At 39.9% G+C, this 15,066-nt stretch overlaps 1 protein-coding gene across 31 annotated transcripts in view; it reads left to right on the plus strand.

The window, feature by feature from the left end:
* Nucleotides 1-15,066, plus strand: part of CADPS (calcium dependent secretion activator) — a 359,086-nt gene that overhangs the window by 216,199 nt on the left and 127,821 nt on the right. For all 31 annotated transcript variants that reach the window (XM_039482401.1, XM_039482397.1, XM_039482400.1 and 28 more), the window contains exons 9-10: nucleotides 3,297-3,363; nucleotides 14,594-14,702. In XM_039482401.1, coding sequence (XP_039338335.1) covers nucleotides 3,297-3,363; nucleotides 14,594-14,702 — 176 coding nt within the window. The remainder of the gene's footprint in view (nucleotides 1-3,296; nucleotides 3,364-14,593; nucleotides 14,703-15,066) is intronic.

The following is a 15,066-nucleotide window of genomic DNA, read 5'->3' on the forward strand; positions in this document are numbered from 1 at the left end:
CCTGTCATGCTTCCATAAACCGTATGCACTTCAGCCAATCCTGAGCTGGCCAATTCAACAAACTCATTCAACCAAAGAAGAATAATTCCTCATCCTTTGCTTTCTCAGATAGGCAGATAAGCATATTCCCCATACTACCGGATTATAAAGCAGATCACCTCTAGGAGGATATAACCAATGCCATTGGCAAGGCTTTCCTCTCTGATTTCTCTTCGAGGAAGAGTGTGTAATAAATAGCTACCACATAAGCCATCCAGAAAAAACATTGTTTTGTTTAACTTATTCTCCAGATGCATATTTCTGTAGCTAAAAAAATTATTTATTTTCATAAAGTTTTGCATCATAATTGATAGAGGGATCAAACCACTCATCCTCTTTCTTTTGTCTTCCTCCGCCTTGTTTGTCTGTCCAGTAGTGAGGTCAGGATCCCTAGCCACATTTGGAGCATAGTTGGCCATCACAGGATTCCAGAAATCATCCGTAGAGGATATTCCTTCATCAGTCATATTTGTTTACCTTGCAGCTTCTGATGGCAACTGGACTGAATAGCTCTGGCCGTGGTCATCCTTTTTTGGTCTAACATTTGATTTAGAAGGTGTTGGTTAAAATTATTTACTTTAAAATATTGGTTCATTGCAATATCTACCCCTGGAGCCTTATCCTGGAACCCATTGAAATGAATCCGAACCTTTCCATTGACTTCATTGGGCATGTGAATCAATCCCCACAGCTTCATGGCAGAGAATCTGTGTTAAAGGTGTTAGCTAAATATTGTACAGTGTGGAGAGCAAATTCTGTGCAGTTCTATGGGTGTACGTCTGGTTGACCTCACTGGAATTACTCTGGCATAACTGAGAGCAGAATCTGGCCAAAGTCTTTATTAGAATACGCTTCTATTCAGCACTCACATTCTGGCATGCCACTTTGTTGTGCAATACATTTAGGTTGTCAATCAATGATTTGACTGTTCAAATACAGAACAACTAAAACCAGCATGTTGCAGTCCTTGTCAGCACTGAAGTCTTGCAATGTTTCGCTGCTGACACTTGTTGACAAAACAGCATTTAATTATGAGAAATCAGTTATAAGTTGGGATTTTAAGGTTTTTTTTTTTAAATTAGCTGAAACAGGAAATCTCTTTGCAAAAGGACCTAGAGTGATTCTCAATCTTAGTGTAGAGCCTACACCTTTATACGTTACCAGGTGTGAAATTCTGGATCCACTGAAGCCAATGGCAAAGCTCCCTTTGACTTAAATGGATCCAGGATTTTAGAAGGTTTATTTTACTTGTTTGCCTATTTATGATGAGATCACAAGTTTGCTAATACTAAATCATAACATTTCTTTTAGGGTGCCTAATGAAACAGGGTTACCTGTGGGAGGAATGGGCAGAAACCATTCTACCTTTGCACCTAATGGCCTGTATCCACCCATATAAGGATATGAGAAACCTCCCATTAAAGTCAATGGAAAAACTCCCATTAACTACAGTACCACTTAGATCAGCATCTATACATGAAGCAAAAGTAACTCACAGGACTTTTGATTATATTCTTAGAATGCTTTTTGATGCTTGATTCTGTTAACTGGCTGTTAATTGGCTGGTGCATCCTAAAGTCTGAAACTGCACATTTTATGTAAGAGTCAGAGTCAAACCCCAGTTTACCATTTGAGACAATGACAAACTTCTCATTGGCTCCAATGGCAGCAGAATTGGGCTCTATGTTTTTGTAACATAAACCAAGACCCCACTACCCAGGTTAGCATATTATGTGGAATTGTGTGTGTACCACAATGGAAGCCTATACATTCGCAAAGAATACGTATTCATCTGGGATCGCTTTTGACAAACAGGACTACCAGCATAACAGAAAATTACTTTCTTTGTATTTATTGGTGCAGAAAAAAGGCAAAGGTATCAGATATCTTGAGAGAAACATGTTGATACAGTACACCACAGTCCCATTGAATAAAACCAGTTAACCGCACTGGATGATGTCTTTGTGTTTATTATTACTACTACTACTATTATTTTTGCCAGTGTCTTTATTATGGATTGCAGTGGCAGCTACAGCAGGTGCTTTATCACAGAGGTTACACACAAAATTATTTTAAAAGCCCTAATTCTTCCTTTATAGGGGTGATGAATTCACTTCCTTATTAGACAGAGTTCATGTCATCTGAATTATGGTAACCAGGGAGATGCCTAGAAATTTGCCTTAAGTTTATCAACCAGGTTATTTAGTTGTCAGTCTGAATTCTGCAGTCCCAGTTTTTCATGTTTTCAGTAACCCTTATGTTTGACAGCTCCCCTCAACAGAATGGGTTTGTGAAGGCTAGAAAGTAATGCTAAATGTTTCCAAGATTTTCCACTGCAAATATCATCTCTTCCCACTTGACTGTACGGTCGCTGTTCTGTAAAGTTAAAGGGCGCCTATAGTCAATAACTCCACAAATGTCCTTTCCTAATTCACACGGCCCACTTCTCTAAGTTATACAGCTCTCATAGCAGATCAGATGACATATGCTACTTACTCTCAGCCTTACTATTTATTTTTTCCTTTTAAAGAGGGGAGAAAGTAATGCTAAATAAATACATTTTGCTTTTTTAAAATGTGGCCATCAAAATAGGCAGTAATATGAAATTCTTGGAATAAATCATCCCCCAAAGAGCTGATAGCGTGAATCCCTGAAGGTTGGTTTCTGGAATTGCCTGCCTGTGTTAGTTCTGGATCCTACTATGTCATCAATATTCTTCTGAAATTTGATCACAGTGGGCCTGATTCTGCTGTCACTTAAGGCCCAGTCCAACACTCATTGAAGTCTAGGGAAGGACTTCCATTGTCTCCTACAAATTTTGGATCAAGCCCTTTAACATGTTTTACTCCTGATTTACACCAGTGTAAGCAAGGGGAGAATCATCCCCTTCATGTTTGAGAATTAGCAAATAATGAAATGAAGGCAATTACTGTACATAACACACATTTTTCTGCTTACATTTTACCAGTTCTCCATCTAAGAGGTTTATAGCACATTGGAGATTGTGTAAATGTTCTCTGACATTAATAATGAGTCTATAATAGCTTTTTATGTTGCTATCTTTACAGCTTATTTTGACAGTAGAAATCACAAACGTGACGTGTTCTTTGCTAACTGTGCATAGTTTGGGACCCTTGTAATTCTTCCTGGTTTTGTGTTGACTTCCTAGTCGAGCTGTGGAGCAATGACACTAAAAAGCAATAGGAGAATAAGCAGTATGTGTATACTGAATTCAGCTATTCTGTATTTTTTCCTAGATACTTATGGGCCATTGGTAAAAACGTTTGGAAGAGATGGAAGAAACGGTTCTTTGTGCTGGTCCAGGTAACATTTCAGCTAAAAATAAGTGTTAAATTTAAGACTGATCAGTGGCTTTAAGTTTGTTTTCATAATAATTTGAATTTTAACAGTAATTGGTGGTATTGTTAAATCTGTTCTCATAATAATCTGAATTTTTTATAAAACATTTTCTGAAGTATCATTTGGGCAGCCGTGGGGTTCTCAACTTTCTCATAGAGCAAAGGTTCTGAAGGAAAATAGCCTCTTGAGGATACGTCAGCTTGCAACCTCGAAATCCAATTCCATAGTATTCCTGCAGCTACCGTGCTGTTTGGTAACATGAGGAAGTAATATTAGGGCAGGATAATACACTGAGATAAGAGGAAATAAATTCACTCTACTGTAATTTGTGCTGTTTGGTCCAGATTCTCCATTTTGTACCTGTGGGATGAAATTCTGGCTCCTCTGAAGTCAATGGAAACTTTGCCATTGTCAACCATGGGGCCCATATTTCACCCTATGTATATCTCCTCTCTCTGCATTTAAGCCATCCCAGTTATCAGTGCTGAACACCCTCTCATTCAGCCCTTAGTGGTCACTGTGCAGTGTCTTTCTTTCTTCCTATACTTTTTTTTTTTTAACCCCTCCACTTTTAGTGTCATCTGTAAGTTCAGTCATGGTTGAGTTTCCTTCAAAGAAACCAAAAAAACAAAAACAAACCAGGCGGAAAGCAGGCGCCACCCTGCAGAGACTTGTTTGGGTTTTTTGTTAAGTGAGTTGGTCCAGAAAGTACCCTGTAAACTCTAGAAAAGTCTTGGTCTGGGCAACAGCTGGGTAGGAAGGGTGTCGTCTTGGAGTGTTTGATCCTTCACCACTGTCAGAGAAGCAGTTCCACTGACCATCTGGAAATGTTGTATAAACCAGCCGTAGTCTGTCAGTCACAGCTTCGGGACTCTATCCACTCTGGCTAGACAGAGCAGCTGGAAACCTAGCAGATCCAGCTCCACTGATGATTCCCTCAGTGGAGTGGACATGTCTAATAAAATGAAGTGTGGCCAGGGTGGATTTGGGGTGTAGCCATCCCCATGTGTTGCCTTTGGAGCTGTCATCAGGTGTAAGGACAGCCCTGAAGTGAACCACTAGGGTAGAAAAAAGTCATCCTGGGCAATGGTCCTGTGCTGAGAACAGCTTGGCTAGACCAGAGAATCCAGGCCAGAGAGAGAGAGAGAATGTAAGGCCCGATTCTGATTTCATTTACACCAGTGTAGATCAGGAGTAATCAAGTTAATGGGTATAATCTTGCTCCCATTGAAGTCAATGACAAACTTTCAGTAGGGTTAGGATTGCACTCCATGTGTGAAACTGTTGGATTTGATTCTCATTTTGCACAAAGTTTCAAATTTCAGTCTGAATTCCATTGCCTTTGCAGCTTGACTTAACACTCGTTAAGGAGGGAACAGTGGATTACAACTTCCATGTCATACAGCTCACTCTTTATGTGTATAAATCTTTATAAAGAGGTCATTCTGCTTTGGTACTATTCAATATTTTCATTAGTAACTTGGATAATGGAGTAAAGAGTATGCTCATAAAATTTGCGGACCAAGCTGGGAGGGGTTGCAAGCATTCTGGTGGAAAAGAGTAGAATTCAAAATGACCTTAACACATTGGAGAAATGTTCTGAACTCAACAAGATGAAATTCAGTAACGATAAAAGGGCAAAGTACTTCACTTAAGAAGGAAAAACCAAATGCACAACTACAAAATGGTGAATAACTGGCTAGGTGGTATTATTGCTGAAAAGGATCAGGGGGTTGTAGTGGATCAAAAATTGAATGAGTGAACAATGTGACACAGTTGCTAAGAAGGACAATATAATTCTGGGGTGTGTTAACTGGAGTGTCATATGTAAAACACGGTTTCTAAAAGTCCTGCTCTACTTGGCACCGGTGAGGCCTCAGTTGGAGTACAGTGTCCAGTTCTGGGCCCACCCTTTAGGAACAATGTGGACATATTGGAGAGAGTCCAGAGAAGAGAAACAAAAATGAGGAAAGGTTTAGAAAACCTGACCTCTGAGGGGAGGTTAAAAAGCTGGACATGTTTAGCCTTGAGAAAAGAAGGGGGAACCTGATAAGTCTTCAAATATGTTAAGGGCTGTTATGAAGAGGACAGTGATCAGTTCTCCATGTCCACTGAAGGTAGGACAAGAAGTAATGGGCTCAATGTACAACAAGGGAGATTTAGGAAACACTTCCTAATTCTAAATTCTGGAATAGGCTTCTGAGGGAGGCTGTGGAATCCCTGTCACCGGAGGTTTTTAAGAACAAGTTGGCCAAACACCTGATTCTGCCTCAGCCAAAGGGCTGGACTTGATGACTTTTCGAGATCCCGTCCAGCCCTACATTGATCTGATTCTATGGCACGTTGTTAAAAATGCCAGTTTACACCACAGCCAGTGGAACTGCACCAGTGTTAAACCAGCAGTGAGAGGATTGCTTAGCATTGTCACTGTCGACAAAGCCCCATTGGTTTTGATGGTAATTGGGAGCCCTTGGTATCTTGCAGGAGGCACTCGGCTTGCCACAGGCCTAGGCTCTCGGAAACTAAACCTTAAACTGTTTCAGACTTAATTGCTGATAAAAGAAACTACTATGTCAAGGCATCTGGGGAGAGAACGAAGCATTATTAATGACTCTTTATGTGCAGAAGACACAGAAACACATGCATAGATAATCTGATGGTAAATATTTTAGGGTGCTATTTTCTTTATTATATTCTGTGTCTGAATTAACAACCATATGGCAATATACTTGGCAATGAAACAATTGGATTATCCTTTAGCATTGAATTATAGTTGTCAATTCAAAGTTTGTCTCTTCTTTTCTTTTGCACTGGAATTCTCCAAACCAGGACCCTTACTCAGAGAAGTAGCTCTTAATCCAGGGACTCTCTCTCCTTCATTGCAAGGTCCTCTGGGGAGGTGCCTTTGGCACTGCTTTGAAAGCAAGGTCTGGGCCATAACTAGAAATAAATAAATGAAGGATAATTGTGAATAAGCATTTGCAGGGTTGGACCCTAATCCCCCCATCTAATGAGAAACCCCAATCCCGTTTATCTCACATGGAGTCCTTATTCTGATCCTTTCCACATCATTATAATTATTTGTATGAGTTTGGATTTTGTGCATTCCTTAGCATGAATCTCACTACTAATCACGTATGCGGGCATCCCATATGTGAGAGCATGGTGTTAAACACATGAAGCCAGGCCACGTTTTCTAATGATACTAGGTCTTTATTCTTCAAATGGCATGAGTAAAATCATAATCTGGCCTAGTGGGACAGTTTGCTTGAGTAAGGCAAGCAGGATTTAGCCGCTGAGAAAATTGCACTTCTGTAGTCCGCCTCAGAAATTCCAGCTGCCGTAACAACTGCTCTGTTATGTCACTTTGTTAATGTGAAATGTTCTGCTGTATGTGAAATATAAACAACAAATGCACTCTGTCCTGTCCCTTAGATGCAGCTCGGGCCCATTGAACTTGTCGGCAGGCAGTAAAGTTTGAATAAAAATATTTTGATCTCCGTATGTTTGTCATTTGCTTTTCATGGGATGCTAAGGATGGCTGCTGGTATTAACACTGATTGGAAGCAAAGGCACTGGTGCCTGTAATTCACTGGATTCTGCTAAATGTACTGAGTGGGATAATGGTTAATTATATAGAGAATGAAGGATGGGGAGCGGTGACTCATGAGGCTAGACACCTCCAGAACCAAGAGATGGAATTTGAAACATACCTGTGTCGTTTGGTACAACATCTAGAGAGGATGGGTCTTATGTACCATATATAGTGTTGGGGGAGAGGGAGAGGTGTCCTGTCTTCCCTTCTGCCTGGTTATATTTAGCCATGTGGGGAGGATTAGACTTTATATCTGAGTTTATATCTGTGGGTTGTAATTTTAATGTTTCTAAGGGACTCCAAGAGAAGGATAGGGGATCCTTTAGGCAGTGGTCCTGCCGTTGGATCAGCATGGGAGCAAGGAGATGCCTATATGGCTACAACTACAATGCCCAATGGTGGCATTTTTGAATTTTACATAAATCTGAACGAATCAATAAACATGGTTGCCTTCTCTTCTTCTGTCCTCTCCTTTTCCTCCCCCCAACTTTGCTCTTCCTCTCCCCTCCATTCAAGTCCAGCGTATGCTACCAGTACAGCATCAGCCTCACCATAAGTAATTTTTGCTGTCGGTTCTGAGAGCAGTTAAGTTATTTCCCTCTCCATTTGGAGGGGAGAGCAAATCATAGGCATGTCGTCACATGAGAAATTCACAGGGCTGAGATTGCTGCCATGTATTAGCCCTTTGTTCAGGAGGTGGTCGGGTGTTTCATAGCTTGTAAGTATTTATTAGAGTGCTTGATGCACATCTGGTATGTTTTATATGGGATAAAAAGTGGCTTCCATTCGAGTAATGGGATATTGCACGAGAAGCCAGAAGGAGATGCTTTCCAGGAGGCAAGTCCACTTTTAGTTGTCTTCAGTGTGAAAGTGCAGTTATGATTTTACTCACATTTAAAAATGTGAGAGGAGAGTAATAATTCATTTATAGTTTGGCTAAAACAATCATTTTCATTTTTTACTGGGGCTCTCTGTGTATAAGTGCTCAGATATTACAGTGATGAGGGCTATGAAAGTACTTAAATGGATGGATAGATAAATGATTAGCTGGTGTGTAGAGGAGAAATGGTTCCTTTGCTCAATTTCTATGTTTTGTGTATTGTGCTCTCTAATGTACACTCCCCTTCAGTATGCAGGTGTGTGTCACTACATGTCTCACAACACAGTCTCCTGTACTTGCTCTGCTAACACACCTCCGTGTATTGGAGGACAGGACTGAATCCAATAGATACAATTTTCTCTTGAGTGTGTCGCCCACCCCCCTTATAGCATGTGCCACCCTTTGAGATGAGCAGCAGAAGAGCAGAATACTGATTAGATGTAAATTACATGGCAGAGACTCGTTACTTGCCTCATTTTAAATTCCAAGATATGCAGCGTGAAAGTGATGGCAGAATATGGCCCTAAGGTTGGATGGAAACAACCTCGCAAGTGAGGAAACTGCTTGGTAAAGTCAGTCCTAATGCCAGTGGCTGTGGTAAGCAGTGAAAGCTTTTAGATCAAAGTTTTACCATGACTGGTTGAAAAAGGTAGTGCACATTCATCCTAGTGTATATGAGCCCATCGCTGACTTTAAAAATGTCTCCTAACTGGCTGCTTCTGCGAAATGTACTCAGCATGCGCATTTCAACCAGCTGGCTGTTGTGGTCCTGGAGAGGCAATATAAAATTCTGAGAGCATGCAGAGCTCGAATTCATGTATAGCTACAGTAATGCACTGCAGGACATAATGAAATGAACAGGAGTTAATACTCACGTTGGTTTTGTTGGCTACAATAGAAAATTCACAATTGTAATTCTTAAGGGCAAGAGAATTAATTACTTTGAGATTTCAGACTGAATCTATTTTTGTCATGTCATCTTCGCGATAACCCCGTTTTGATTCTCTGGCAGCATGTGGGAAGTAACACTTTGCAGTACCTGGATGACATGTCTGCCATGTAGCTTGAAGCAATTTTCAACTGATTGTGTCTGATGATGTTTGTAGAACATTTTGGAACCAGATCAACTTGCTGTAGATTACAAACAGTTGCAGTGTCTGTGCCTGGATCTATAGTTCTAGTGACAGAGTCTCTAAACTCACTGTAATTTAGACTAATAGTGACAGCTCCCGCTTTCAGCAAAACTCAGTTGATTCTGGGTAAGATCAGATGAAATGAGCATTTGGCAATGCCCAATAACTAACAGTACTTAAAAATAATTCCATAAAAACAGAGTACTTTAAACAGACATCCTGGCTCATCACGATAGAATTCTGACAGTAAGGGCCCAAATACACAACTCTTATTTGTGTAGATTGGTGTGAGTGGCACTACTTGCATAGACTTCCTGGATTCAAATCTGCCCTTGGGAACACATTCTCACAACTCCCATGAAAAAGTGAATGTGCTTGTTATGTGTGGTATGTAGCTACCTTTAAACATTTAGAAATTGAATGTAAAGAGTAATTTATTGATATCTGACATTTTGTTCTGGTCTGTAGTGTTTTTTAGGTTAAGATAGAGTGCCCGTTATGTTCATTTATGTCCATAAAGTGCTTGGAAGACAATATATTTATCTGGAACCAGAGGACTGAAGTCTTCTGTCACTGTAGAAAACTGTACTGCAGCCGGAAGTATTTTAGTACAGTCTCTCTCCTCTTGGAAGAAAATATTTGTTGTTAATATAGAAATGGTCCATTTAGGAATTCCTCATTGTCCCTTCAGTAGTGAGGAACCGGGATGAAACTGAATAAGCTGTGTTGAACTCAAAGTGAGGTACAGAAATGAACAAGTATGTACAAAGTTCTAGGAAAAGTGGTGTCAGACAGAATTGGTGTATTTGGTTGTTAAGGAGCAATTAAAAACAGTACTCATGAATATACATCCGTCCCGTTTATTAATTATTAGAAATATACACCTGGTGAAGAAATATGGTGAAACGAATAAGTAAAATCTAATTTGCCAATCTAAAATTAGTGACCCTTGTAATTTTTCTCCTGTTTTCTCTGTTTTCCCTTTTCTTGTTCTCTTTGTCCCTTTCTCTCTCTCACCTTTTGTTCTTCCTTTCTTGTCTTTTTCTTACTAAAAGGAATATTCCTCTCCATGTTCTGTCTCCTTTTCATCCCTCTTTTCCTGACTTGTACCCCTCAACTTTGGTTCTGTGTGAACCTTGCGGGCTGTCAAGTGAATCTTGTGTGTTAGTTGTTCCTCCTGGCAGGCCACTCACAAACCTCCATGCAGAGTAGACCACTGGTAAGCTCAGAGAGGTTAGGGGCTGATGTAGACAAGGTGCAATCTCCATCCAATTCTGCAGTGCTATCCCGTGGAGAAGAAATCTGTGGTTACACAACAGGAAACGAGGAGTCACTTCTCCCACCTAGACACCCCAAAGAAAAAACGCTGCATCCAGACATCCCCGTGGGTTTAAAAATAGTAATCACTCATTTCAATTCCTGCAGATGGCCCAGTCTGACTCTCTGAAATGAACCTGGAATATAAATCTCCCAGTAAGCAAATTTTTAGAGAATCGTTCTTAGACCGAGTGTGATGATCCCATCCCTCATGGAATAGAAAGATTCACATTTTATCACTAGATGTGGTGTCAGCTTGTTTCTGAACCCAGGGGTAAATAGTTCAGGGCCAGCACTTGCGCATAGACAGCTCCTTTTGTGTTGCAATCCTTCGTCTCATCTACCTGAGCTGTTTTAAATGTGAATATTCTGTACTGCTCCTTCACAGTTAATACTTTTCGTGACTAGCAGTGACAGCATATTACTGTCTCATCTGATACCAGTGAGACCTTGACATGCCATCTTCCAAGAACCTCAAAATAAGAGTGTCTAGTGTATTCGTACTGAGTTTGGCTTCATTGGGAGCTTTATGGGAGTTCCATGATTATGTTCTTAGAAGCCTATTCTCCTTGCCATGGTGTCAGAGAGAATTTCTGCAGTAACTCCCAGAAGTGCCAATGGAAGAGAGAAAACCAACTCTGCATCTACACACAGGAGTTGCACTGGTTTAACTAAGGTTGGATACTGCACTAATTGAGCTTAAACGTCTTTGACTTTGCGTGCAGACACTGTTATGCTGGTTTGAACATGGCTTACATCTGTGTAGCTTATACACCTCTACCCCAATATAACGCTGTCCTCGAGAGCCAAAAAACCTTACCACGTTATAGGTGAATCCGCGTTATATCGAACTTGCTTTGATCCACCGGCACTTGCAACCCCCCTCCCCTCCCGGAGCGCTGCTTTACTGCATTATATCCGAATTCGTGTTATATCGGGTCACATTATATCGGGGTAGAAGTGAATCTGTTAAATAATACAATGGGGCAAGCTACACCAGTATAAGCTCAGTTTAAACCCATGGAAAAGTATCCACACACAAAGCTGAAGTGGTTTAAGCTTACTTGGTACAACATCACACCTTTAGCTAAACCAGCGTAACTTTCTGTGTGGAGCAGACCTCAGTGAGATTTCATGAAAATGCATTTACTTGCAATACTGTAAAACTTTATTACACAGTTCCACATTAGGCTGTCCTCTGAACTCTCTACTTCTGAATATTGTCCTGCCTTTAAAAGCTCTTTATAGTTCCGGTGCTACTTAAAGGTATGTCTCCACTGCAGTTGGAGAGGTGATTGCATGTAGACATGCACCCAAGCTAGCTTTAATCTAGTCAATGCAGTACCAATTGCAGTGAAGGCCCAGCGTCGTGGGCTTGAGCGCAAGCTGCACAAGCCCACCCAAGATCCTGGGGACTTGGGCAGCTAACCTGTGCTGAAGTCCAGGACGCTTCACTGCTATTGGTGCTCCCTCTAGCTAGACTAAAGCTAGCTCGGGTGTATCTGTACCTGCTGCAATCACACCTCCAACTGCCATGTAGACAAACTTTAGGTCTCTGACCTCATCTCTTTCTATGGTATCGCCCCTCTTGTTCCCTGTGTTTTCTTTCAACCCTTTTACTTGGACACCAATTACTGCACACCAGGAAACATCCATCAGCTCCCTCAAAGCGACTTTTAAAAACTACTTATTCCATGAAGCTTTCCAATCATTCTATTTGTTTTTACTTTGCATTGTACTTACTCGTGCCTTTAGACGGTAAATTTTCAAGGGAGGGACTTATTTCTTGGCACCCTTTGTCTATTGCATAGCCCTTTGCTCACTTGCAGTGCTATATAAATCATATTTTAAACTTGTCCAGAGGACAGTGGCTTTTGGACACTTCTGTTTTCATTTGACTCATCTTACTTTTCCTGCCATATGACATGTAACCTCTCTCTGATGTAAATTAACCCTATGGTAAGTGCTCAAAATCCTGTTATATCGCCAATATAAATCATTAGCTACATTAAAGATCAAAAAACAAATAGGAGATGAATGAAAACCTGTAGACTAAGATTTGGGCTTGAATTTTTAAAAATTCTATCTCAATTACAGTACTATAACATGGGGAAATATTTTTTTGGTTATGTCAGGCTGAGAAAAGGAAGGTTATTGGAGTTCAAAGGTGGTAATAAAAAAACCCCTTAGTCTTACCAAAATAATATATGTAACAACAGTGCAAATACATGTTTTAATACTTCATGAACTTCTATTCTTGTAAGTAGAATGTTCCAAGCCACAGCTGGAGCTCTAACAAGAAAGTTTCCTTGGATCAGTAGAATGAGAGTAGTGGTATTATTTGTATAATATTGTAAAATTAGAAATACTGACAAAAGTGTGACTATATGTGTGTAAAACATGTGTGTACATAGTTAATTTGGCTGGTTTCTTATTGGGAATGAAGAATATTTTGTGTCCACGAACTCTGAGATGCAATTATATATATATATATATATATAAAGAGAGTCTGAAAATCAGCACCCACTTTCTGGGTTAGAGAGGTTATTCTGTACTAGAGAAGAGTTGTTGTATGTTGCTATAACTGTTGCAGGAAATAAACACAAGTTGTATCACTAGAGGTTGATGTTGGATTAAAATTGAATCACTCAAAAATTAAATTTTTCTTGACATCACTAATTTCAGAAGGTAACTACTTGCAGAGTAATACAATTCTCATTATTTTCATGAAGTAATTGAGAGCTGCCAATAGTAAATAATCAGTAATAAATTCCGCAATTTGTCCAGGAGGTGGCAGCAATGTAAAGTATATGTAAAGTACAACTGACTGAAAAATAAATGCAAGAGTGCTCTAAATTCTGTGTTTGTGGGCACTAAGGTTAATTTTAAGTGTATTGTTGTTTTTACAGTCTTTTTAATTATTGAATAGCTAGGAAGGTTGAGTACATAATTTCAATCAAAGTTCATGCCAAATGCTTATGTCTAGTATGCGACTGAAAACAATATCTGTTGGTTGTTGCTCAGTATTCTTAGTGGTGGTAGTAAGCAATGAACTTAACAGGTCACTATTATCTGTCTTTTAATCTTATTCCCACAAATGTGTGGGCTGTAGATTTTTATGAGCCGTTCCTGAGAATAAGTTGCCATAATGAAAAATTCTTATGAGTGCATGACAGTATTTAACACAAACCAGTAGAGGGCAGCAGTGTATCGAGCAGTGGTTGAGCAGTGATCTAATCTGCTTGCAAGTAATTTCATGTCTACAGCTTTAAATAAATAGCATTTTATGAGCGATAGATGCCACAAAAATATATGCTGCATGTATATTTATACTAGAGCAATGTCTCTGTAGTTTGGAGGCAAATCTCTTAGCTGCTTGGCTGCCGTGGAGAGCGAACACTTGCACACAGACTGTCTTTCAAGATGTTTCCGCACTTCCAAAAAATGACGAACACAATACATTAATATAAGAGTTTTAAGGAACCACATGAAGTCAAAGTTTCATCCAGAGGTCAACAAAATGTCTAAACTCATAAAATTATGTAAGGAATCCAGGCTCTGACACAACCTTAACAAAGTCATTTGAAATCATTTGACAGTAAATTTCCCTGTAAGTTCCTAGCCTAAAGCACGGAGAATCCTTTGCTTTCTAACAGTCTTCTTTCAGACATTCCAGATTTTAAAATGTGAAGTACAAGTTGGGTCTTGATGCAGCCTGATGGCCTCCTAAAGGCAATTTGAGAGCTGACGGAGATCCCGGAAGCTGAAAAGGCTTCCATCAAGAACTTGACATTGAATGTATCATGTCATACAGATGGTAACTCAGAGGAGTGAGAGCTGCCATTTACAGCACTGATGACAACAACTGCAGAGATCAGTGGGATTTTAAGATTGCTCTAATATGACTGGCACCTAGCAATTTAGCTCACATTGTTTGTGACAGGGTGTCACTCTGGCACTTGTCTGAGATGAATGATAGAGTTTATAAAGCATGTAGCTTCCTCTTTTGGGGAAATAAAAAAACATATGTATCAGTGCAGAGAATTAGGAATCAGCTGTAAAAGAATGTGTAAGAAAATGTTTTGCTAAGCATGTTCAAGTCATAGTCTGGCAACGATCAATAAGAAAATAAAATCTCCTTCTCGATCAGTAAATGAGGATGTACCCTGTGCAAAACTCCAGTTATTGAACATCATTTGTAAGCATTTACACTTTGAATCTCCCTGTTGTGGTAGCATGGTGCCATCTTAGCTTTGTGGTTTTCTTCAGGTTAGTCAATATACGTTTGCTATGTGCAGTTACCGGGAGAAAAAAGCTGAGCCTCAGGAACTACTGCAACTTGACGGATACACAGTGGACTACACTGACCCACAGCCAGGTATGAGGAAAGGTGACAGGTTTTTGCTAAGAGATAAAGCTTGTCACATTTATGAAACTGCAAAATATAGCTGCAAATCAGATCCTTTTCTTTCTGTCTTTGTAGCTAAGCCGTGACTGGTTGTCTTATACATATCTTTGTGTTTATGCCAATTGTTATCTATTCAAAACTTGAAAACCACACAGCCTCTAAGTTGATTTGGGGAAACCAGCTGAAGATGAAATATTATCAAATGTCTTTCTTAATGGCACAGAGGCTGGCATTTTCACAGGAACCTAAGCAGGTTAGGTACTCCCAGTAAAACCAATAGGAACTAAGTTTCTAACTGAGCGAGTCTCCTTTGAAAATCCCAGCCTAAACCTTC

Source organism: Mauremys reevesii, linkage group 7, assembly GCF_016161935.1.
Source record: "Mauremys reevesii isolate NIE-2019 linkage group 7, ASM1616193v1, whole genome shotgun sequence".
Lineage (NCBI taxonomy): Eukaryota > Metazoa > Chordata > Testudines > Geoemydidae > Mauremys > Mauremys reevesii.